Source organism: Mesoplodon densirostris, chromosome 7 (genome assembly GCF_025265405.1).
Source record: "Mesoplodon densirostris isolate mMesDen1 chromosome 7, mMesDen1 primary haplotype, whole genome shotgun sequence".
In the NCBI taxonomy this organism is placed as follows: domain Eukaryota; kingdom Metazoa; phylum Chordata; class Mammalia; order Artiodactyla; family Ziphiidae; genus Mesoplodon; species Mesoplodon densirostris.
In genome coordinates this window covers 111,727,682-111,754,765 of record NC_082667.1, presented here as the reverse complement: position 1 = coordinate 111,754,765, position 27,084 = coordinate 111,727,682, and the positions used below count along the sequence as shown (strand labels likewise).

Genomic DNA, 27,084 nt, shown 5'->3' with positions numbered 1-27,084 from the left:
CTTATTGAGACCCATGTTGAGCATCACTAGTTGCAGTTGATGCCGACCTACCTTAGCAAGAAAGCTTTGTAAGGAGGTACAGCCATTGCTTCCAGTTCGACTTCAATCTTCCTGAGGATGGGGACTCCTCCTATTTTCCTCCTCTCCTCCTCCAATGAGCCCTGCAGATGAAAACTTTTTTTTTTTTTGACCCCGTCTCGCAGCATGCAGGATCTTAGTTCCCTGACCAGGGATCAAATGTGCACCCCCCGCACTGGAAGCGCAGTCTTAACCACTGGACCGCCAGGGAAGTCCAATAAACTTTTAAGAAAAGCTATGCTCTATCAACCCTGGAAATCTCTGAGAGCCTACCCAGTGTGAACAACGTTAAATTGGAGGGCAAAGTTTCCTGTAGAGATGCATGGGTTGATAGATTTGGGGTTTGATACTGTGAGTAGATGAATGACAGACCTTTTTTTTAAAAGGAACTCACCTACCTCCCTACCTCCTCTGTGTGGAATTAATTAACCCAGAGCAGGAACCACAAACCTCCTACATTAAACAGAATGCTCAGTCAGATCTAATTATTTTGTTAGTTTCCCTCACAAGAGGCCAACAAAAACTCCCCTTGATGCTGTGGAGGGATCAGCTGCCAGTCAGAGGGTGTGGCATGGTTTTGGTGTGCTTCATTTCACTGGATTAACGTTACAGCCTCAGAGATCCAAGCCACACTTCAGCAACATTAAAGATACTTGCAATTTCTCTTGCAATTTCTCAAAATCTTGGCTTCCAACATGAAAATAAAAACTTATTCATTCCAGAAACTTACTATTCATCAGAGATTTGCCTTCCAATTTGGTGACATTCAATAGTTTTTCAAGTTAAATAAAAGAAAGTAAGAAAGAAGCCTTTTCTGAGGGAATTATCAACTTCCAAGGAAGGCCTTCATCACTCATGCCTGCATCACTTACTTCTTACCACTGTTTGTCTAATGGGGAAGAGAATGCTCCAAGATATCACCAACTATGGTTATTCTTTAAAGATGAAGCCTCATTTTTCTGACTCTACAACTGGCTCTGACAAAATTAAGATCAAAAGCCCGTAAGTGGCATCAAATTCAAAAGCTACACTGTCAGGAGTGCATGTGTATGTGTATATGCTCAAATGTAGAAAAATACACAAGAAGACACAATACCTGTAATAGGGAGAAAAGGCAATGAATACTCTCAGATAGAGATTATTTCCTCTTAAAGAAACATATCATTAATTTTTAATCTTAGATCCTGTTACAGCATTCTGAAGACACCAGAGAAGACACCAAAGTATGAGAGAGTCAACAGTCTAAAAAACATTCATTTTATAATACTTTTTATTTGATTAAAGAATTTGCCTTCTTTGTGTACAATGGAATGTTATATTCCCTATGTATTTTACAGGGTTACAAAACTTCTCTCATTTTAAATATTACCCCAAAAGTAATTTTAGAAAAAAAAGTTTTTGTGAAACTAACCTTCACTTTAAAAAAATCATATGGACACACAACTCCCGAACAAAACTGAATTAATAAGATTTCTTGTCTACTTAACTACATGACAGATTTTTTGTTCCAGTCCCCTTCCTCAAAAAAACCTTATGTGGAAACCAAGCTAGAGATAAGGACTCTTCCCTGATGCAGTTAAGGGAAAGGGAAAGGCCAGAAGTTTCTTTGGCAAACAATTCCGTCCACGGCCATTTGTGTGTGACTGCTCTGCTTCAACTACAGGACACTCTCTGCAAGGAAGGCCAGATGTTGTTCAGAGTGGGAGTCGTACTCTCCAACCAGCTCAAAGTGCAGGAAGTCATCTACTGTCATCTGTCTCTTCCCCCTGTCTGTGGCTGCAGCCTGGCAGCAACTCCACCAACTCCCAGTGCAATACGGGGTTAAAAGCCAACGCTGGGCTGGCTGATGGAGTCTTCTCCATTGAAGAAGTAATGGATGAGATGGGGCTGAGAAACAACCATTACATGATGACACTAAACAGAAAAGGCTTAGGGGAGAAACAGGAAGGATTTCAGACACAGGAACAGAAAGGCTGCTGAAAAAATGCTGGGCAGGCTAGAATAGAGTATATCAATGCCTACACAGCAATATAATCAGCTGCATCTTGAAATGCTAAAAACTTGGTGGTGAAAATGGAGGCTCCTTGATAGCTCAGGACCAATGGGATTGGCACAAAGACTCACTGAACCTACAGCCTCCAAAATCATAACCTCATGTCTGATAGAAAGGAAAAAACTGATGACACAGAGAACATTCAGAAAGAGGGAGGTGGTGAATCTCAGGAATGTGAATGGATTACAAAGACCATTAGCTATCATGTTTTAGCTGAAGTACCCAAAATATGGAGAATGGAAGGCTGGGTAGCACCAGCAGCAGACATGATTACCTGTGGGTGTGAAATCCCTAACTGGACATGACCATTCTCCTCCCAGACACCTTGAAGTGGGGGCTATACCATTTGAAAGCTGCTTCTCAGCTGTCTTTAATATTGACACAAGTGGGATTCACACTACTGTTCTAAACCAGAGCAACAAGCCTGCAAGGAAAACAGCCTGGCAAAGGAAGGGAGGGATGAATAGATACAGGAAAAGGATAAGACATCCTTATCTTTTAACTTCTAGAACCCCTACCCCTCAAGCAGTTCACCTGCATAGTCCAGAAATCAAGAATGGATTAGATCAACCTGTTCCCGGAGTGCCAAATATAGTGCCTATATGCAGATTATCTCAGGGCTGGATTGGATATATAGAAAGAAAAAAACTGAAGGTAAAGGAAAGGAGTATGAAAGATTAAAACCTTCTGCAGAGAAAACTGTTTAAAAACAAAGTATGAAATATATTTAGGGATTAAAATAAAAAACAACTTAGCTGATGGGGGACAAAGTGTTTACTGGGGGCATTCTCTGTAGAGCTTGCTTTCCTGCTGGCCAGTAAAATCTGCCAAAGAAATCAGCAGCCTTTCCCTTTATGTTTGTGTCATTTCTCTGCCAGAGAATGTCTCTGTGACACTGAAACACTGAGGGTGAGTTGAGGGTCCTTGCGCTCAGAGAATCGTGCACTGTATTTGAAAAAAACGGTCTCCAATGGCTTGCAGGTTTGGAAAAAACTCTTCAGCCACTGTTGGCTTCTTCTTTATTAATTTGAAATTTTTCCTTTTCGGTTCCCTCTTCTTGGTATTACAGAATTTCATACTTATCCACTAGGAAAGTGGTCTCTGTGGAAAACCTTACAGGGCTGTTTCCATCTACCTGGGTCACTTTGGTAACCTAGGAAAACAAACAGAGAGTAAGGTAAAGCAGGACGACAGCGGGTCTTTAAGGTGCTGGCTAAATTCTCAGTACAGAACAGATCAAATCTCCTAAAGCAGTATTAAAAGCAACTCAGAAATACTAAAAAAGTTCAATTCACAACTGCAGCTCACAGCATCACTCTTCCCCACCAACATGATTAATCTGCTCTCTAGATAGAAAAGACAACTGTTGGGATGACATGTAGAGTGGTATTAATATTAAGTAAAAGGTCCAGAATGAGTGGCCACTGCCCAGGCCCTGCCCTATAAAACCTATGAAAGTCATAGACGTTCTATCAGGATGATCAATTAACATTTTGATCCAAAATGCAACATTCTAACAATTCAACATTATTTGTTTAATTTGCTCTCAGTCTCACTAAGTTGTTCTATCATATTCGTTTTCTAGGTATGGCTGGGTCCTTCTAATGAGATTTCTTTTTATTTATTTTTTATTTAAACGTACTTTTTTTTTTAGTATTTATTTATTTGGTTGCTCTGGGTATTTAGTTGCGGGAGGCGGGCTCCTTAGTTGCGGCATGCATGCAGGATATAGTTCCCCGACCAGGGATCAAACCCGGGCCCCCTGCGTTGGGAGTTCATAGTCCTAACCAGTACACCACCAGGGAAGTCCTGAGATTTCTCTTTATTAATAATAATAGATGTCCAATTTAATGAGCTACCTGTAACAATGGTGCGCGTAATGGCACCAACACAAAACTTAAACCATTGATTCATATTTTCTAGTGAGGTTCTGACAGAGCAATTATACTGTCCTGTTCTTCAAATGGTCAATAACAGGAAAACGTCTTGGGTTCAACAATGTGCTCCCAATACTGATGGGGTTAAGCCAATAACTGAGATGGCGGGGAGGGAGGCGGTGGGGCGGGGGAGAGGGAGAGAGGGGGGAGAGGGAGAGGGAGTGGGGGAGAGGGAGGGGGAGGGGGAGGGGAGGGGAGGGGGAGGGGAGGGGAGGGGGAGGGGAGGGGAGGGGAGGGGAGGGGAGGGAGAGGGAGAGGGAGAGGGAGAGGGAGAGGGAGAGGGAGAGGGAGAGGGAGAGGGAGAACTGCTGTTTGAAATTATCCAGCAGATGAAACTATAACTTCCCAAGCACTTTCAGGAGAGACAGAGACCATCTGGGAAGATAACCAGAATGACAAGCAAATCAACAAGTCAGAGGGAAAGATAACAATATAAACTCGGTGCTTATAATGTAATTTGAAAGCTGGAAGAACAAAGAGTTAAAAATAATGATATGAAGGACAGTTCACAGGGAAATCCCTGGCGGTCCAGTAGTTAGCACTCAGTGCTTTCACTGCCATGGGACTGGGTTCAATCCCTGGTCAGGAAACTAAGATCCCACAAGATGCATGGCACGGAATGAATGAATGCATGAATAAATAAATAAATAAATAAACTGTTCAGAGATTTCCCCTGCTTTGCCTGCCTACCTTAAGGACAAGGTTTACAACAGAATTGGCTTATGATTATCCGTATTAATGAAGGGAAGCTGTGACATAAAAGAACAGAAAAACTGTATCTATTTGTATTAGAATCACCTTTTTTGGCAGTAATTTTGTCTTTCAAAGAAACTTTCTTTCATTCCTTGGGATCAAACCAAGTGACAATACAGAAGGCATTACTAAGTCATGTGTTGCGTGTTTTGGCAAATGGATTTTAAGATACATGAGATTATTAAAAAAAAAACAGGCAACTAAGAGATATGAGTCTTGCACAACCCATAAGTACTGTTATATGTAGTCATATTCAATTTCTTTACTTTGATCTGGAGAGGAAAACTGAGATAAAGCAGGGGAAGAACTGACCAAGATTATATAATGAGGCAGCAGTGGAATCCACGGGGGACATCAGCTTTTCTGAGTTCTGCTCTGACCATGAATTCATGTTGCCTATCAGGTAGCTGTCCTACCACTTTCCCCGTATAAGTTTTCTATTAAACAGGGGTACCTGTATGTTACAGTAATTTTTTTTGGAGATGAAGTAGACTTGAACAGGGAAGAAATCATTGGGCTGCCCAGCAATGCTGAACTCAAGGCTGCCACTCTTATTTTTGGCATCAATCACTGGCAGGCACCACTCCAAGGTATTTCGTCGACTGTCATGTCGATATTCGCCATCAATCTCACCAATCACCGGTGCGCCGACACCAGATCTGTCACAAGAAACATCCGTGTCAAGTTAGCTGTCCAGAGCCAGAACTATGCCAAGGAAAACCAGCCCCAAATTTGATTATGCTCCTCAAATTCTGCCCACTTTTATATAGTCCTAGAAAAAATTAGACTCCCTGATAACTTCAAGGACTCTTAACCTTGGCCAAGGGTCTCATTCATTCCTTTTGTAGGTACAGATATATTCAACCATAAGTAATGGGCAAACATAGTCCCGGGCTGCTCCAACTTATGGACTAGATCTGGAGCTGGCAGGGGACTGAGACTGACAAATGTGTAAAGTGGGATGTATTTCCAAAAATACTGCACTAATGGTTTGCTGCCTTGTCATGATGGAATTTTAACATAGTGTAGCTCTCTTCATAGATGCCAATGAGGGGGAAAACAGGTTGATAATAACAGTGGGGGAGAACTTAAACACCATTATGTGGTTATTTAGAATGGAGATGAATTTGGACCTTTGAGAGGATGTTTTTAAAAGATTTTAGAAGGTTTTAAAACTTATTGTAGTTGATGCCAGTGGGTTTATTTGATTTATAATCCAGTAACTGAACTTTTATTTGATAAGTGAAAGCACAATTACCCCTGGGCAAAATGTGAACGTGATGGGAAAGAGAGACATTACATGGTTGTCCTTAGTCTGCAGGAGAACCAGGGCTAGTCAGGACGCACTGTGCATCCCCACACATGGCTGACAGGCAGTGCCAGCTACTCCTACACACTCTAAATTTACCATCTTTTAATTCACCAGTGACATCCAATGTTTGCGTTAAAGGCAGGGTAAATAAGGGAGACAAAGAAAACTTTAAGGGTGATATAACACAATTAACTCTTCCCTATCAATTTTATGGTCCCAGTTGTATATATGTTTCTTCCCTTTGCCCTTGTTCCAATTCTGATTCTGAGATCCTCTAATTTGATCAGTCCTAGACAATAGGGTAAAATGCTGTCTAAGGGTCTCTTCTGGAGACTATTGCAAAGTTGAACTAAGACACAGGAAACCACCACAACCACAATTATAGGGTAGATGGAGAGGCCTAAAACTTGTGGCATCCTAAAAATAGTCTAGTAAAATAAATCTTGACAAAATAAAACCCACACCTGTCACCAACGCCCAAGTCTCACAATGGTTCAAGGCAGCCATCTACTGTTCTGAAATAATAACCAAGCTGTGAAGAATAAGATGGTTAGCCCATTAAAGGGGATACTGGTAATAAAGCATATTTTAAAAATGGAAATAAGAATGACTAAAACCAGACCTGGCCACGTAAAGGCCTGAATCCAACTACAAATAAATTAGATTTAGTTTTAATTCAAATTAAATTAAAATTAATTTGAACAAAACTACAGATTAAATTAGAACCATTTTCTCTGTAATAATAACCAAGCAATTTAATAGTATAGACACACTAAGAATTCACTTACTGGGTATTCATAATTAAGCCCTGTACTTAATCATGGGGGTGCTGAAAGGCAGAGGAGAGAAGCAGGGATTCAATGGTGAAGTAATAATAGTTCAGTCACTAGAAATGCTAGTGAGGAGATAAACTTAAAGTAGAGAGTATTTCCAGATGATCCTAGAAAGTAGGCCATTTAAGCACACATCAAAAACTTACCGGAACTAAACTTCTGGGGGGGATGCATATTTTTGTTATCTTAGTTGTGATGATGGTGCATACATGCCAAAATTTATCAAACTTTATAATTTAAATATGTGTAGTTTATCACGTCAACTATACCTCAATAAAGCTCTTAGAAAATTTACTGAAACTAATGTAGATACCTTGTTTCAGCAAGAATAGTACCCTTGAAAACATAATCTCATCTTCAGCTGAAAATTTAGAGAACAAAGTAAAAAAGAAAACTTCAGTCTGACAGACTCAATTCCTTTAAGAGTTGCAAAACAAAGCAGAGAAAGTCTGACTGAGAGTTGGCTCCTCCTTCTGGAAACCTTCATTACTACATGAACAATCTGAAGACCAATATCTGAAAACACAGCCCTAGAACTATATAACCAGCTTTGCTTGCTTGGCTTTAAAATCAGTAATATCCACTCCTTTAATACAGTACAGCTCAATGCATTGACAAATGTAACTTGTAAGCACCATTACAATCAAGTCATAGAACACTTCCATCATCTCCAAAAGTTCCTTTGTGCTCCTCTGCAATCAAATGCTTCTTCCCTTGGCAATCAAATGCTTGATTTCTGTTCCAAGAGTAATACCTTTTCAGAATGTCTTATAAGTGGCATCACATAGTAAGTATGCAGCTTTTTGTACCTGGCTTCTTTCACAACTGACCTTTATGAGAAACAAAATATCTTAGAATGGATGGCCAGCTAAGTGCTGCCTCCAAAATGAGTTCCAAAAGACTAGTTCTATAAGCTCGCTATACAAAAAATGATTATGTGGGGTACTTACGGGAGTGGGATGGTGATGACCACATCATTCAGTTCTAAATTATCATCTTGTAGCTCATATTCTATGTTGACATCACAACCATTTCCACTTTCTGAGGGCCAGCAATTAACTGAAGAGAAAAGCAAAGCAGATATATTAGAACATTAGAAAAAGAATGGAGGAAAGTTAAGATGGCAAATCAAAACTGACAACTGCAGGCCTTAAACATCCTAGTGTAAACTACTAAAAATAATGGTTTCAAAATTAAAGGTATTTAAAATTTAAGCTACTTATTACCAAAATACACTAAATATAGCACTGAGTCCTTTTTGAAAGGTCATTTTGTCAAAAAGAATTGTGGCAACGAAGAATGTACAAGCCAGGGCTATTTCTAGTTCTCAGTGCAGTCTAGCTTAGTAGGACTGGCCAGAGGCACTTACTTGTCAGTGGAATAAAAGACTCCTCTGTGGTTTGGAGTCTCCACTTTAGCACCCCAACGTCACTACTGACTGGAAATGACTTCTCTGGATTCTTCAAGCCAATTAGAGATTCTGCAGTGAAAAGTTTTTTATCCACATTTGGATGGGTCTGAAATGAGAAGGGAAAGAAAACTTCTGAGGTTCAGACATTATAAGACAGGAAATAAATTCCTTTTGTTCTTACATGGCCCATAATCTAAACATCTAAAACAAGGTGCCTAAAAATTTCCAATTATTTTTGATTTTGAAGAAAGATTTCCCTCCTTCAAAGACTTTTAAAGATTTAAGACATTTAAAAAATAGTAATAAAGTAATTTCAACTCTAAGCCATTTTGTTTGTAAGTAACAAGTTAGTAACTTTGTAACTGAAAAAGTTAAAAGACCATTAACCAAGTCCTTTACAAAAATACTTCATAGGGAGCAGCCTGATGGTGAGGCCAAGCTTGCCAAATAGAAGACCAGGGTCAGACGTTGATCAGCTGGCTGTGTCACATAGCAGTCCTGGCCTTATACTAAGGAGACAGGAGATGGAAAAGCTCTGTGGAAAGCTTAGTTGCAATTTTGCCTAAAGAGCTAAAGTTGTTCAAACTCAGGCCAACTAAGATGGACTGATCTTTTTAAAAGAAGTCACATTAGGAGAAAAAAGGAAAAAGAAGTAACTTTTGGATAGCAGACTACATAGACTTTACGAGCCAGCAAAGCTACTGTCAAATAATATAAGCACTACTTCCAAAAGACAACTGTGTGCTGGTTACGAGTGGAATAAAACGCAGACAAAACCACTTTCTTCGCTGAAAAGGCTTTGTTCTCGTGACAAGAGATATAAGATCAACCATCTAAATAAACTGTAACAAGAACAACTGTAATAATATAAAGAAGGTCTCTTACATAGCCAGGTAGGTGGAACATACATATTCATTTTTAAGAATTTTATGTACTTTTCAAATATACCATTAGATATTGCCCTTCAGCTAACAAAGCAAGCACTGGCAGTTTATATAGCAGCAGAATGAGTAAACTTAGTGTCATAACCTGCTTTAATAAAATACCTCCCGGGCTTCCCTGGTGGCGCAGTGGTTAAGAATCCGCCTGCCAATGCAGGGGACAGGGGTTCAAGCCCCGGTCCAGGAAGATCCCACATGCTGCAGAGCAACTAAGCCTGTGCGCCACAACTACTGAGCCTACGCCCTAGAGCCCGTGAGCCACAACTACTGAGCCTGCATGCCACAACTACTGAAGTTCAGGCACCTACAGCCTGTGCTCTGCAACAAGAGAAGCCACCGCAATGAGAATCCCGTGCACCACAACAAAGACTCACTGCAACTAGAGAAAGCCTGTGTGCAGCAACAGTGACTCAACGCAGCCAAAAATAAAATAAAATAAAATAAATAAATTTAAAAATAAAATAAAATGCCACCCTATTAAGTTTTAAAACTTTGTTGTTTTCTAAATTATATTTCAAGCAATATCCTAAATGAATTTACTCTTTGCATAATAGTAACAAATATGCGTCTCTTTGTACCTTTGTTAGTGAGTATGAAGTCATTTATTAGATTTCAAAATGACCTTTCACTCAATTCCAGTATTAAAAGGCCATACTAATACAGCTGCTGCCAATCATTCCCAACTGGCTTGGGAAGGCATTTATCAATTCAAGGCTTCCACCATAGGTAATAAATTAACTTCTTTCCTATGCATCTAGAATGGCACTAGTTATATAAGTTAAATAATCTTCTGTGTTCTATGGTTCACACAAGGAACTCCAGCTGAGAAAGACTGTGTTAGGTAGACAAAAGCCTTAATACTCCCTTATCAAAAGCCTCTACACACCTGTAGCTGCACCCCTTTCTTGTCTTCATTTTCCACATGAAGACGAATTCGGCCAAATTTATCATCTGAGATCCTAAGCATGATCATGCCATGCAACTCCATATTCTGTAATCCTCCATCTCGTCCACAGGTTAGTGTGATCTTTTCCTCAATCTTCATGTGCACACTGCAGAGAAAGAATGATAAATCTGCTCAGACAGGTAAAAACCAGAACTCCCTTTCTCCAGGGTTTAATGGTGATTAGCCATCAGCAACTTATTTAAAGGTGCTGCAGCCATATGTACCAAAATTTAAAGCATTATATAAACTATCACATTTAGAATGGATAAACAACAAGGTCCTACTGTATAGCACAAGGAACTATATCCAATCTCCTGGGATAAACCATAATGGAAAAGAATATTAAAAAATAATGTGGGGACTTCCCTGGTGGCACAGTGGTTAAGAATCTGCCTGCCAGTGCAGGGGATACGGGTTCGAGCCCTGGGCCGGGAAGATCCCACATGCCGCAGAGCAACTAAGCCTGTGCGCCACAACTACTGAGCCTGCACTCTAGAGCCCGTGAGTCACAACTACTGAGCCTGCATGCCACAACTACTGAAGCCCACGTGCCTAGAGCCATGCTCTGAACAAGAGAAGCCACTGCAATGAGAGGCCCGCACACCGCAACGAAGAGTAGCCCCCGCTCACCGCAGCTAGAGAAAGCCCGCGCACAGCAATGAAGACCCAACGCAGCCAAAAATAAACAAATAAAATTTAAAATGTGTATATATTATATATATGTATGCATAACTGAGTCACTTTGCTGTACAGCAGAAATTAGCATAACATTATAAATCAACTATACTTCAATTAAAAAAAGGAAAAAAACCTTTATCCCTAAAAAATAAAATAAAATAAAAGCATTACACCCTTTGGTTCAGCAAATCCTCATCCTACAGATAAATTCTCACCTGTGCAAAACAATGTAGTAGTTATTTACTGAAGAATTGTCTGTAATAGCAAAAGTTTAGAAACAAATGTCTGTCAATAGGGGGACTACTTAAATACATAAAAGTAAATCCACAAAAATGAATACTGGGCAATTAGAAAAAAAAAGAGGAACAACTGAAAAAGCTTTCTATTTGAAAAAATTTTCAAAAATTAAAATTATAACAGAAATACATGTATACCCTTTTTTTTTTTTGGCGGTACGCAGGCCTCTCACTGTTGTGGCCTCTCCTGTTGCGGAGCACAGGCTCCGGACGTGCAGGCTCAGCGACCATGGCTCACGGGCCCAGCCGCTCCGCGGCATGTGGGATCTTCCCGGACCGGGGCACAAACCCGTGTCCCCTGCATCGGCAGGCGGACTCTCAACCACTGCGCCACCAGGGAAGCCCCATGTATAACCTTTTTACCTATTGTTAACATTTTATCCCATTTGTTTTATCATTTGCACACTCCCTCTATATAAATATATTTTACTTTTTTCCCTGAACCATTTACAGGCAGAATATATACATCATGGCCCTTTACCCCTAAACATTTTCAGAGTGTATTTTGTAAGAACAGGATATTCTTTCACGTAACCACAGTACTGTTATTAACTTCATAAATTTACATTGACACAATACTTTAATCTACCATTCATATGCCAATTTTGTCAGTTGACCTAATAATGCCCCTTATAGTAGTACAAGATCCAGACTAGGGTAAGGTACTGCATTTGGATGTCATGTCTCTATAGCTTCAAATAAGGAAATTCTTGTCTTCGAAATAATTAAGTGAAAAAAGCAATTGGAAATGTGTCTAGTATGCCACCACTAATGTATAAAAAGGAGAAATACAGAAATTATATCATGTTTTTATTCATCTATACATAGACTATCCTTCTTGGACGATTCACACAAAAACTAGTTAATATTGAGATTTCCCCGGCATCCAAGTGGTTAAGACTCCGCGCTTCCACCGCAGGGGTGCGAGTTCAATCCCTGGTTGGGGAACTAAGATCCTGCATGACATGAGGCGTGGCCAAAAAATTTTAAATTAAAAAAAAATTTTTTTAATTGAAAAAAAAAAAACTAGTTAATACTAGTTGCCTCCAAAAAGAGAAACCTGCGTGGCTGGGCAGGAGGAAGAAGTTTTAGTTCAATACCCTTTGAACCTTTTGAATTTTGAACTACATGAATGTATAATCTAGTTTTCAAAATAAGTAAAATAAAGGTGCTACTGCTATGGGCAATTATTAAGTACAATCTATCCATATTCCTTACTAAAACTATTTTTAGCTGGGTAAACTGCAGAGGCTTAAAAAGACTATTCTGGCATCCTACTTTGTTCTGTTCTAACCTCTAAGCCTTCCCAGAAACAAAGGCATGAGACTCAAGACCACAGAGGAATGTATCTTAAGACAATGCAGGGTCTCATTTACCTTCACAAGCATTTGCTCCATGCTCAAGAAGTATTTCATCATTCAGAAAAGAGTCTCAAGTCCTCTCTAGTACATGATGGTCTCCAACATCTTATTAAAATAGTGTCAAGCCTCTGTCTCCCTCAAAGCAACTACTAGGAATAGCACAGGAGCTTTAGTGATTTAAGAGATTTACCCGACGTAACCCTGTTCATTTCATACAGAATAAGACATACAACATACTCCTCTTTTATGCACACCTGATAGAGGTATCCTCCCAGACTCATCTTTCACTTGACCTCAAAACCATCAGTAACAGTAGAAGGTCTGGGCTTCAAAACAAGAAATCTGAGTCATGAATATGTGAACTTGATAACTACCACTTAAAAATGTTACCAAACAGTACCACAGTCCTGAGATAAGAGACAAATCAAAATATTCTATACTGGGTTCAAATACTTAAAAGGCAAAAGATAATACATTATTTGCTACTAAAGATATTTATAAATTTTGTCCTCCTTAAAACTTAATTAGAAGGACTTCCCTGGTGGCGCAGTGGTTGAGAATCCACCTGCCAATGCAGGGGACATGGGTTCAAGCCCTAGTCCGGGAAGATCCCACATGCCATGGAGCAACTAAGACCATGTGCCACAACTACTGAGCCTGCGATCTAGAGTCTGCGAGCCACAACTACTGAGCCCGTGTGCCACAGATACTGAAGCCGAGGTGCCTAGAGCTCATGCTCCACAACAAGAGAAGCCACCACAATGAGAAGCCCGTGCACGCAAACGAAGAGTAGCCCCCGCTCGACGCAACTAGAGGAAGTCCACGTGCAGCAATGAAGACCCAATGCAACCAAAAATAAATTAATTAAAGTTAAAATTTAAAAAAATTAATTAGAAAAAGACATGCCAAAATATAGTATAGTGCTAATCATAGCTCTAGCCCTCTAATTCCACTCCATTTTAAGAGACAAAGCACACACTAGGCACAAAGAAAAGTTATTTTTGTTTAATTTAGCCACCACAGAGTTGATAGAAAGGTAAGTTCTAAACTTAATAGAAAACAGATGGCTGAGAGCCCCCAATCATGTTTAAAGGGGGGAGGGGGGAAGACCTCATGTTAATACCTAGAATGTGCTTTTTAAAAAAAATTTTTATTTAAGTATAGCTGATTTACAATGTTGTGCTTAACTGCTGTACAGCAAAGTGACTCAGTTATACATATATATATATTCTTTTTCATATTCTTTTCCATTATGGTTAATCACAGGATAATGAATACAGTTCCCTGTGCTATACAGTAGGACCTTGTTTAGAATATACTCTTTAAGTGTTTTAAATCTGGAAAAATTAAGACACAAAAAGATTTACAGTGCATTGAGATAATTTTTTTTTAATACTATGTGGTCTGTTCTTACTGAAAGAGTTACTACTTACCTCTCCATATTTATGGGTGGAGCATGCACTTTGGTTGCTTCAGAGGTACGCTTGCCCATACTGGAGGACATGATAGTTTCACCTTCAGATTTCAATTTGTCAACAAAGTTATCTACTTCCTTTCCTTTGGCTCCCAGTTTCAAAGCCTTGCTAGGGCCTGAAGGCCTAAGTGGAAGAACACACACATACACACAAAAATACACATGTGATTAAAAAAGTTAAAAACTAATTAATTCTCTATCACTGAAGCTTTCCTTGAAGCTGTTCTTTAAGAGAAATGTGAATACCTCAAGGAAAAAACACAAGCTTCCTAGTGTTTAGTGACTAGACTATTCCCTGCCTGAACTGACAGCTGGGTCACAATTAACATGTAAGCTTCAGGAATTCCCTGGTGGTCCAGTAGTTAGGACTCTGTGCTTCCACTGCAGGGGCCACGGGTTCATCCCTGGTCGGGGACTAAGATCATGTATGCCACAGGGGCGCGGCCAGAAACAAAACAAAAAAACCCATATAAGCTTCAAGTACCCAAAGACCACAGGTATACTTTCATAAGTATGTGTGATCTGATGAAAACTTTGTACCTTCTATCCAGATAAATATACCTGCGTACAAACGAACTTTTTCACATAATTTCAGGTAGTTCAGATTCTCCCTTAAATCCATTCATGAACATTAGATTAAAAATACATGTTCCTTAAACAGTTAAATATCCCCTCTTCTCCCAAAATAAGGCAACTCTCATAGGAAATTGAGATCATGTTATAATTTGTAAAAGAACTCTCTTTTACACAAAAGGAAAAACACCACATTCAGATTTCTCCTTTATCCCCATATTATGCAGCCAAATTTAATATTACATCTTACTTCATCAAGTCACTCGTTATTTACAGTTTGCCTAAAAATCAGATATCACTCTGAGATACACGCATACAGCCTTCATCTGCCATTCTAGGATTGCATTCTGGGTGATACACTGGATTATACCTGGCTGGTGCAGGTGCCACTTTTGGTTTATCAGTTTCAATGATGGTCTCTGTGATCATAGCAGCTGTGCTACCTCCAGACACTGTGGAGCTTCCAAATCCCCCAAATCCTGGTGCTTTTTTGCCCTGTCTCTCTGCATCTCTTCGGGCCTGTTGTAATTCTTTTGCTTTACGCCGCATCTCAGCCTTGGCTTCACGTTCTTGAGTCTACAAGAAGATACATACTTGGATGTAGCTTTGAGTACAGACTAGACTAGCGAATAAAAAAGGGAAAATCAGATAATGAAGCCTAAAAGAAAGATATACAAACCAGCTGTCCCAGAGAAGACCCTATTTACCTCTCTGACTGCTCTGAACACCTTCTCCTCATGAGAATCCATTTCTGTGAAGGTTCTGATCTGTGCCAGGTTAACATTCTCCCGGTATCCCAGGGCAACAATTTCATCAAATGCAAAAATCAAATCAAAACAGTGCTCAGATATTTCATTCTCTTCTAAGGCTCGGCAATATTCAGGAATCTAATCATGGAGAGCAATGGAAAAGAAAGATTTAGAATTTATCAGCAGTTTTGTTTTCCAGTTATCATCCTTTAAAATACACAAATTTCAATAAGCCTAAATCCCTTTATTAGCTCCTTCTGCTACTCTGTATTTTAAGCAAGTCTGTGGCATAAAGTCTTTTATGTGTGTGGCTACATCAACAAATCTTACCTGAAGAATATTATCTAAAAATATGGCCAAACAAGTGTCAGAACCACAAAGGCAGGTTACAGTAACTGCTAGAGAAATGGGAAACAAAAGGGCAGTTCTCATATTCTCCTTTGTAATACTTACAGTCTAGGATACCCAGTGTCTGCTGAATGAATAGGAGCTGTAGCAATAAGATGCTGGGATGAGGGCTGGGGGCATAGAACATGCAAACTGATAAGCATCAGCTGCTTTGGGGGAAAAACAGTTTTACACACACACACACACACACACACAAATTTAAAAACAAAAACTGTAACCCAATATTACAGGACTCTTACCACTCTTGAGAAGAGCCTTAGGGTCTCCAGATCTTCTAAGATGTTGCTGTTTTTGGTAGTGATCAGTACCATGTACAGTTTCTCCATAGGCTGGTAAACATATCTCACACTCTCTGTTTCAACAAATGTGTGTTGTTTTCCAGTGTTCATGAGCTTTGGAAAAGCTGCTAACAAGCCCTCAATCCGAGTTCGGGTCATCTCTACAAACTGTCGAGAAACAATAGCCTTTCCTGCTTTTGTGCAGACTGCTGCTGCCAACAGCACCTGCCGGGAACATATAAATAAGTACTAATTAATTATTTCTTTACATGTGTTTTCTCAACATCCTCACATCTTCTGTAGAATGGTACACTCAGTTATTTAGTGATGTGACTACTATTAGAATGCTGACTTTCAAACTCTACTTCATTGCTCTTTTAATTACAGTATGTCATTCATAAGACAAAGCTAAAGAAGAGGAAAATGAAGCTGTTACTCCTGTTTTTCAATAACATACCTAGAGAAAAACTTAGTAAAGCAATAGTTTTTTCTAGGTCTACACATATATTATGAATGGATCCCCTGTGACTCAAAACTGGGTTGCTCTCTGCTTTGGCAGACCCATAAAGAAGAGCTTAAACTTTTTCTAGGGAGAACAGAGATCTCCACAGCCAAAAGAGAGGTCTGATCAGGCAGACTGAAGATTTATACAAGGCCCCTGACCTTTCCTTTCATTTTTACCTAGAATATGGAACCAATCTAGTGAGTCTAAATTTATCTTCTGCTCTTTGATTAACCTTCCCATCCCACACTATCTTACCTCCAGACATGCAAACAATCTGTAAAATGAAAAACTAAATGACTCTATGTTTCACACAGGTTTTGACACTGGGCAATGATCAAGACTAACAGTTTTTTTTTTTTCAGAGTCTGGCATTTCATTAAACAAAATGAATAAAGCATCAAAGAAGAGAAGACCAAATGCCATTAGCAGAGTAGTAAGAATATTAAGTACAGTGTTAATAGTCTCTTCAGTACAGGAACCCAAAAGTTCACAAGGACAAGTAACAAAAAGACTATTTACACATTTTGGAAGCCTCAATCCTAGGATACAACCTCTGAAATATCAACATCCTACTGGTCAGGCTTCTCAGCTTTACAGAAACCTGTCCTCTAGAGGTGAGCAGCTTGAAGAAAAAACAAGTTAGTCAATTTGAATAAATATTCTCATAGTTTCAAAACAGCAATACAGTTTTATAATAATTATAGGAGAACACAATGTCCTTATTCATCAAGGATAGGTCATTAGCGTATTTGGGAGATAATTACCATCGCGCTTATTTCCAAGCAGCTAGGTAAAAACAATTTATATTGAAAAAGTGTTTGATCTATATCCTGCACAAATAATTTCCCTCTACCAAACAGATTTGTATTTTTACTGATTGATTTGCTTCCAATGAACATCAGGCAAATTTTCTCATGTGAAATCTCAAGAATAATGCTATCGACTGCTCTATTTCCCAAATAACAACTGCAAGTTTAGAAAGAAGCTCATTTAAGGGAGTTATACAATTTTATGTTCCTGAGTCTATCAACTCTATACTGAAAATTTCCTTAATTATTCCAGCATAAAGTTACATTGTATAGAATTAAAAAGTTAAAAAAAAGGAAGTAGTTCTGCATCATAAATAAATACTCTCAGGAAGAATCTTGTTTTGTAAGTTATATCCTTTTAAAAAGATAAGAAAATACTTTAGACATACAGAGAGGTATAGAGTATAAAATTACAGTTGGTTACTTCAAGAGTGGCAAATAAGCTAGCTTGAAAGTCCCAAAGCAGTCACTTTCCCCAAAATATTTATAATTTTAAAAATAAATAAATAGTTGGGGTTTTTTTTTAATAAACAGTTTTGTAGTTAAGAAATGTATCTTTCACTATCACCAACTACTTGGGAAGTTTCTGCTACCACCCAGGCATGAGGCAAGAAGATATACTAAGGGGAGTAAAGGATTCCAGAAAAAGAATAAAAATGCAACAAGGTTATGACCCATTCTTTTCAAAGGAAATCTCCCACCTCATGTCTTTAACTTTACTATTTCGTTGTTGTTGGCCACAGAATTTTATTTAATTCAGCTTTACTGAGGTAAAATTAACATATAAAAATGTGAGATATTTTAATTGTACCTCATGGTGATTCCATGTCTTTTTTTTTTTTTTTTAAGTTTTTGGCCACACCCCACAGCATATGGGATCTTAGTTCCCCAACCAGGGATTGAACACACGCCTTCTTCATTGGAAGGCAGAGTCTTAACCACTGGGCCGCCGGGGAAGTCCCGGTGATTCCATGTCTTTAATTTCATTTTTTTCTTCTGGTTTTATTGAAATGTAATTGACATACAGCACTGTAAAAGTTTAACATGTATAGCATAATGATTTGACTTACATACATCATGAAATTATTACCACAGAAGTTTGGTGAACATCCATCATCTCATATAGATACAACATTAACGAAATAGAAAAAAGGGAGCTCTCTGGTGGTCCAGTGGTTAGAGGACTCCATACTTTCACTGCCAAGGGCCTGGGTTCGATCCCTGGTCAGGGAACTAAGATCCCGCAAGCTGCACGGTGCAGCCAAAAAGAAATAGAAAAAAAATTCTTTTTCCTTCTGATGAGAACTTGTGATGTTACTCTCTTAACAACTTTCATATATAAGATACAGCAGTATTAGTTATATTTATCTTACTGTTGAATGCATGCCTAGTACTTATTTATCTTATGACTGGAAGTTTGCACTTTTTGACTACCTGCATCCAGTTCTCCCTCCCCCCACTCCCTGCCTCTGGTAACCACAAATCTGATCTCTTTTCTGTGAGTTTGTTTGTTTGTTTATTTTTAAAGTATGACTGACCTACAACACAATGTTAGTTCTGGTATACAATATAGTTATTTGGTATTTCTATACATTTTAAAATGATCACCATGATAATCTAGTTACCATCTGTCACTGTACAAAGATATTATATATAGACTATATTCCCCACACTGTCCCCCATCCATGTCTTTAAATTAATAGTGTGAGACAAAGAAAGATTTCTTCAAATAAGGGTAAGGACTCCTGTAATTTTGGTACACACATAATGATAATACCTTAATCCCGAAAGAGAAGAAATTGACCTAAAATTATCACCAGGCAAGAGACTTAGAGACTTGTTTGAAGACTAAAACCAAATATACTCAAGAAATTTGATTTCACATTAATTTTTATCATGAGGTTCATGTTTCAACCAAACCATGCTTCAACCACTGCAAAAAAAGAAAGAAAAAAGAAAAAGGTAGTTGCTGCTTTAGCTTGTGAATATGATAAGCAAGTATGTCTCTGTATTGGTTCACTAAAGCTTTGTATGACATGTACATCCAAATAAAGTAAGGTTTGCGGGATCTTAGTTCGTCAACCAGGGATTGAACCCGGGCCCTCGACAATGAAAGCACAGAGTCCTAACCACTGGACCACCAGGGAATTCCCTCAAAATATTTCTTTTAAAATCAACTGTCATAATGTTATACAAATGGGTTAAAATTTCCAAAAGTATCAATATAATATATGAATTCGAAAAGTGTCAAATATCAAAAAACTCAACGTATAAAAGTTCTAAAAAACTGGTAATTCAAAAAGAAGACCTAGTGATGATGATGCTTGTGAAGAATTTGGATAACCTGTTTCATGAATATAAGAACAGAAAAAAGGAATTATTTCTCAATTAAAATCTTATTTATGTAACTTTAACAGTATGTATAAGTAAATTATTAAATACTTTAAGAACATATTTAACTATTTGTGCTACAGTCCTAAAAGTTTTATATTCTGAAAAGCTTTTCTTAATATTCTCATCAGGTAAATGAGGAATTCCCTTATATTTGGGATCACCTCACATTGGTTTCTCCTTCTCCCAAAGACTACGTGAATTAGAAATAGTGTTCTAAATTTGTGAAGAACCAAGTTAACATACCAGGAAAATTAAATGACTGGAAGTGAGACGATTTGGATTCTACTTTTTATTCTTCTATTTACTATCTGTCTGACTTAAGTTACATTTCAACCTCTCTTAGCCTCAGTTTCCTCTCTGAGAAAATGGAGCATCATCTGACTACCTCACAAGCTATTATGAGGACCAAATGAGTGTAATAAAACTGTAAGCCAAAGCTATACAACTTATGTCACAAAATATGTAAACGTAAAACACACACACAATGTAAAACAGCACCATTATTAATAATAAACTTGCCAAGAAATGCATGTCGTTAAAAAATTTGTCACTTCAAGGCAATGGACTTTTACCTTTAAGGGTTTGGCAGGTTTTTAAAACTCAAATAATGCGAATGGATTCCCCACAAAATTTTACATATAATGTCAGAGAATTCATAGATCCTCTAGAGTAGTAATTATCAAAAGACCCACGGAGAATCACTTTATGCAGTGAGAAATATTACTAATAAATAGGAGCACATCATAAATTTAATACTTATAGAGGCACTCCTCACCAAAAAAAAGGGCCGAGAACCACAGTCCTAAGAAGTATGGTACCCCGCCTTAGACTTTTATGAGATTTTGAAGGAACAGAATAAGCCACAGTAAAGATACTAAGCACAGCACAATTTAAATACTTGAAGTCAAAAGTCTACTCAGAGAAAGGATGCTCAGACCAAACCTTCAGACCTATATAAATATGCTGATTTAATACAAAGCCCATGTCTAACATACCTAATAATAATAAGTCTGTTAGAAACAATTTGTGTATGTTTCAGGGTAGTTCTTAGGCAGCTGGAATTTAAAACACCTCCATACCATACAGAGTTTAGGTAAAAATTAACATCAAGGCGACATGAAAGGGAAATTAAAGGCAACCTGTAACCAGAAAGGTGTACGCTATGTAGAGGGGCAATTCACCCACTTTGCTTTATTGATTGGGCATGGTCAAAGGCTAATTATAGGCAGTGGCAATCTCCATTTTAGCAGTATTATTGTAAGAATTAACTAAATAATTATTTATTGGACACCCACTATACACACTAGATGCTCTCTGGGAATACTATGAAGAAATCAGTAAGACTGGCATTCTTCTCTTAAGAAATCTAGTAAGATCTCAAAAGTTCGCATCCCCCAAAAACTAAATTTTTTTGTAACTATGTATAGTGATGAATGTTAACTAGACTTACTTTGGTGATCATTTCACAATACATACAAATATCAAATTATTATGTTGTACACGTGAAAGTAATATGCTATATGTCGATTATAACTCAAAAAAAAAAAAAAGGCAGCAGCAGGCTAGTAGGGATAAGACACAAACATAAATAACTGTAATACTAGGCAGAATGTGTTAAGTAATGTACTATAGGAATTCAGAGGAAGAAATTACTTCTAGCTCACAAGATTACTGATGACTTGATGGAAGAAACAGCATTTAAATTATGCTTTGATGAATCAGGGAATTTGAGTATGTAAAGATGAAGAAACAGTAGGATAAAATAGTAGGTCCCAAGGAGAACTCTGGGACTCTCTTTGAGACACTCCACTATCCAGATATAAGCAGAATAAGGCTCCCAAAGTAGGACCAAAGTGCCCAACACTAAGCATGGCTCTAAACCTCAAAACACCCAAGACACCACAATCACAGGATCCACAAAGCTGACACAGGTTTCTATTCACTGTTATCCATGTTACTAACAGTTATTAACATGGCTGGAAGGTATGGTTAGCTCGAAACAAGATAAATTTAACCTACCCTAAATTAACATTCATCTTAAATGCCTTTAAATAATTAAGCTTCCCTTCACATAAATGTTTACCAATTATTAAAAAATAATATAGGGGCTTCCCTGGTGGCGCAGTGGTTGAGAAACTGCCTGCTAATGCAGGGGACACGGGTTCGAGCCCTGGTCTGGGAGGATCCCACATGCCACGGAGCAACTAGGCCCGTGAGCCACAACTACTGAGCCTGCGTGTCTGGAGCCTGTGCTCTGCAACAAGAGAGGCCGCGATAGTGAGAGGCCCGCGCACCACGATGAAGAGTGGCCCCCGCTTGCCACAACTAGAGAAATCCCTCGCACAGAAACGAAGACCCAACACAGCAAAAATAAATAAATAAATAATAAATTAATAAACTCCTACCCCCAACATCTCCTTAAAAAAAAAAAAATAGTATATACTAAAAGGTAGGTTAATTTTTCCTACTGTAATTTGATCTGATTTTCTTTGTGGAAGAGTGAATAAGTATGATTCTCTATACAGTTATTTTACTTGTTTTTTACATTTTTGGAAAAGAGCATTTAGACCTAAAACAAACTTTCAAGAGCCCTTGATCGTTTTATAGATACAAAAACTGAGGGTCCAGGAGTTATGCAGATGATCTCTTCAGGACTGTTTAAAAAAACAAAATAAAATTTCTCATTAGGTTACACTTTGTCAGACAACTTTTCTCTTAATAATACTTAAAATGCTTTGAATATACTGTCATTTGTTTTTGGATTAAATAACAACACTCTGCTACCCAGCTTTAACTACATGGATCAGAAAGTTCCTTGAGTAAAGAAACCTGGAGAATTAGGTTTCTGTTCTGCCTCTGCCACTAATTATGTTACCTTGGATGTCACTTAATTGTTTCTTGAAATATCCCTAAAATAGAGGTTAGGGACTTCCCTGGTGGCACAGCGGTTAAAAATCTGCGTGCCAATGCAGGGGACACAGGTTCAAGCCCTAGTCCGGGAAGATCCCACATGCCGTGGAGCAACTAAGCCTGTGCGCCACAACTACTGAGCCTGCGCTCCGGAACAAGAGAAGCCACCGCAATGAGAAGCCTGTGCACTGAGATGAAGAGGAGCTCCTGCTTGCCACAACTAGAGGAAGCCTGAGCGCTGCAACGAAGACCCAAGGCAGCCAAAAATAGATTAATAAATTATTTTTTTAAATAAATAAAATAAAATAAAATAGAGGTTAGCTTATGTGAAAATAGAGGTTTATGTGAAAGTGCCTTTGCATCTTTAAGATTCTATAAGTGTAAGCATCTGAAAACTTTACAGCAACAGAAAATGTGCAATACCTCCATTTCACACCCACTGCTCCAGTGGTAACTATCAACAGTTTGGTTTTTGGGGGTTTTTTATTGGTGCGTGGGCTTCTCTCTAGTTGTGGCATGTGGGTTTTCTCTCTCTAGTTGTGGCACGGGCTCCAGTGCGCCTGGGCTCTGTACCTGTGGCCCGTGGGTTCCACGGCTCATGGGCTCTGTAATTTGTGGCACGCGGACTCTCTAGTTGAGGAGCATGAGGTCAGTAGTTGTGGCACATGGGCTTAGTTGCTTAGCTCCCTGACCAGGGATCGAACCCACGTCCCCTGCATTGGAAGGCAGATTCTTACCACTGGACCACCAAGGAAGTCCCACTATCAATACTTTGGAACCGCAAAAGGGAGGGGATATGGGAACATATGTATATGTATAACTGATTAAATTTGTTAAATAAAAACAAAACAAACAAAAACTTTGGAACCATACTTTACATTAATATTAAGCTACCAGAAGGCAAACTAACCAAAACAAATCATGTGTGTGTATAGTATACGTGTGTCAGATAGCTGCCATATCATCTCTTCATACCCACTAGTGATAGAGGTCCAAGCATAACAGGTAGTAATTCAGCATAAATACGTATAATTCCCTAAAGAAAAAAGTCAAGGACTTCCTTGAACCTCTAAATGCTTCAGTATTCCTCACTTCCAGAACTAGCCAGTCACTTTGTTCCTCGTAATTCACTGTAATGATGATATATATATATAATTCATGATCATATTAAGGCCAGCTTCTACAACTGTCATAGAGGACCATTTCGTCTTTCTTGTATGCATGAAGTCATTACAGATAAAATCAAATCGGGGGAAGATTACAATGAAATACAGAGCACATACAAAACCAAAACCTGAAGTTACTCAGTGAGAGTTTTAAGCTCATCACAAGTTTCTGTTCTAAAACAAAAACCTGTAGGGTATAAAAAGAAAAGGACATTGTTCTCAGTTTCTGCAGTGTACCTTCTATTTGGAGAATAAATAAGATGGTAAATCAAAAGAAACTCAAGAAAATCATTTTCATTCTTCACTCTCCTCTCAAACAACAATCAAAAAAAATACATAAAGAATACAATAGCTGTGCAGCTGCTGTATTGTATATAAAAAAGAAAAAGAAAAAAGAAAAACCAAAACAATAATAACTCCCTAACTGGGAACTGTTATTACTGTGTAGGATTTCAGTCTCCCCCAGCCCTCATCATGTGTAGACCAGCCATACAAACCCAAATCTAGCTTTCTAAATGACTCTTGGGAACTGAACATATTGTGATCATTTATATTTAATGTGATCACTACAGTAAATTTACTCATTGCCTATACTTAGTAAATAAGAGAACAGCACTCTGTAGATAAGTAAAAATTTTACAGATTAGGGCTACCATGAGACTTAATATCAAGTTCATTCAAATATAAGTTTACTAAGAAAAAGAACTGACTATAATGATATCTGACAAGTGTTAAGAAAATAAGAACATGTTCTCATTGATTTGCAGAAAGCTAGAAAAAAAGATCAAATCAAAAGATGCTTTTTTTGTACTTCATTTTATAACAAAGTCATCATAGGCCATTTGTTTTTCCATTTGTTCATTTATTTCTCTAGAAGGACTTTGTAGTGTAGGACATTTTGCACCAACTTCAGTAACTAAAGCTAAAGGAAATTTATTGTTCAAAAATCAACATTTACATACTGATATCTACAACTTACCCTAAAGCACATTTTTAAAAAAAGATGGCTACAGGGATGAATGGATCATTAGATGCGTGATAAAGCAAGAATAGTGAAATGTTAATTACAGAATCTAGCTGTTAGTTACATGGGGTGCTCACTGTAAAGCCCTTTCAACTTTCCTACATGTTTGAAAATTTTATAATAAAATGTTGAGGAAAAATCAACTTTCAGAAGTTTGGATACAACTTTTAGATCCAAGAAATCTTACAAAATGTTACCCTATTTGGACCCTTCTTTGTCCAGGGATCTCTTTGTAAAGGAATAGAACCCGAAAACATTACACAGAAAAATACTTAATAATGTCTTACAGAATGTACTAAGTTGTTATCCAGAGTACACAAATCTGTAGGTATCTGGATCATGCCAAGTCCCAAGTAATTCAGAAACATATGCATATTTAAACATGACACAACTGTATGTATATGCACACATGTCCAAATAATATGCAAAATTTATATTTTTGTATTTACCACTCAACACCTAGGGCTCTACCATCCCTCTGGTCATCTATGAATTAAAAATCGTACTAGGAAAAAAAATAGTATGAGGTTCCAAGAACTTTTCAACAAACAAGGTTTTTGTAAAGATTAATCTATATTTCGTTTATATAATACAAGACTTTAATTTTGCTTTTAATGTTACAATATACTCTGAAATGCACTATAGGTACATCCAGGATGTATAAGGGAAGTAGTTTAAAAATCACTACCCAAATACTAAGCCTCCTAGTGGAAACGAAGAAAGGAGTTTTGGGAAATTTTATGTCCAACATGAAAGTTTTATGAGGTAAACCTACTTGGTGCAATTGATATGCCTGAAGCTGAAGAAAACCTTTCAGTGGTTTAAAGCCCAAGCATGAATCGCCCCCCCACCAACCAAGTTCTCATCTAAAAAGGTCGTGAACAGAACTTATTGACTGGCACCAAATTATACTGTCATCTCTTAAGTGTATAGGAAGATGCTTTAAATCAAATTAATAATCTACTGACAAAAAGAGAATTAAAAAAAAGAACGTCCTTCAAAAGACTGAAGGGCATAAAGTGCACTTAAAAAAAATTACTAGCTTGTTTGGAACCAAAAAATTTCTCCTACTTCATAAATATCCACAAATCGTCGTGAGAAAGCAAGAGGTAGTGGACTGAGCACTGTTGTGTCCCATCTCGCACCCACGTTAATTTTAACAGTAGATGAGAACACAAAGATAATGCAACTGAAGGCAAGTAACAGGTCCCAGAGTATAAACCCCTCCTCCCTCCTGTGAGATATCTGATTACGATATGCCACATTCACATTTCACTTCACCTGAACGACAAGCTCCCTGAAGGCAGATAGCCTGTGATATCGATAATTCGGCTCACATTTTCCCAGTGCTCTTATACACAGTGTATACTCAACCACACTGACAAACAGACCCACCTAAGATCTACAGAAGTAGGTGGCAGGTTTCTGGGACACCTGGGTCCGACAAATTAGTGACAAATTAATGTCAGAAGTTACTCCTTCCTGTTCTATGCCTCCTTTCGAACTTTCCTCTATTTGTCCTTTTCAAACAAACTAAAAAAAAATTCCTGAACACTAATGGGTTTAGATTTCAAACTTCAACGGCCTACGGAACACCGGGGATGAGAGGTGAGTTTTTACAAACGGAAGAGAACCCTCGAGAGGCCCAGCTTGCTGCGCCTAGGTGCCCACGGAACCTGCTGGACACTAGCGCCCAGGTCCACAGCGTGGGGTCCAAGGGACATCACTAAGAGGTTCTTGCAGAGCAACAACCCTGGGCCCGTTTTAGGGCCCGGGTCCCGGCAGAGGAGGGTGCCCAGCTGGTTGCGGGGGAGGGGTGTGGGCGCGACCACAGAGGGACGGGAGTCAGGTCCCTCGGATCTCCCGGGAGGTCGGGCACAGGGTGCGGAAGACCACCCTGCTCCCAGAGCCCGGGGGAAGCGCCCAGCTCCGGGCCCTCGGGGCGGGGCTCCTCTGGACCCAGCACAGGCCGGCAGCAGGGAGAGCGGTCGAGCAAGGCCGGGACCCGGGAGTTGGGCCCGGCCCGGGTCTTACCATGGCGACGGCGGTGGTGGGGCGCACCCGAGCTCCGACGCCACTGCAGCTAGGGCTGGGGTCGGGGGAAGGGGAGCACCGGCCGCTCCGGAGCTGCTGCCCCCCTGACAGGAGCGCCGGCCGCTTCTCCTCTTGCCAAGATGGCGGCCTCGAGCCACGTC

At 38.8% G+C, this 27,084-nt stretch overlaps 1 protein-coding gene across 1 annotated transcript; it reads right to left on the bottom strand.

Annotated features, from left to right (window-relative positions):
• Positions 1 to 1,330: 1,330 nt before the first annotated feature.
• On the bottom strand, positions 1,331 to 27,084 carry ARCN1 (archain 1). The gene is made up of 10 exons (XM_060103817.1): positions 26,924 to 27,084; positions 16,043 to 16,306; positions 15,354 to 15,533; positions 15,017 to 15,222; positions 14,033 to 14,197; positions 10,205 to 10,370; positions 8,336 to 8,483; positions 7,917 to 8,025; positions 5,276 to 5,480; positions 1,331 to 3,284 (listed from the first exon to the last, which is right to left on the bottom strand). Exons 1-10 carry the CDS (start codon positions 26,924 to 26,926, stop codon positions 3,195 to 3,197), a joined length of 1,536 nt encoding a protein of 511 aa, XP_059959800.1. The 5' UTR covers positions 26,927 to 27,084; the 3' UTR covers positions 1,331 to 3,194.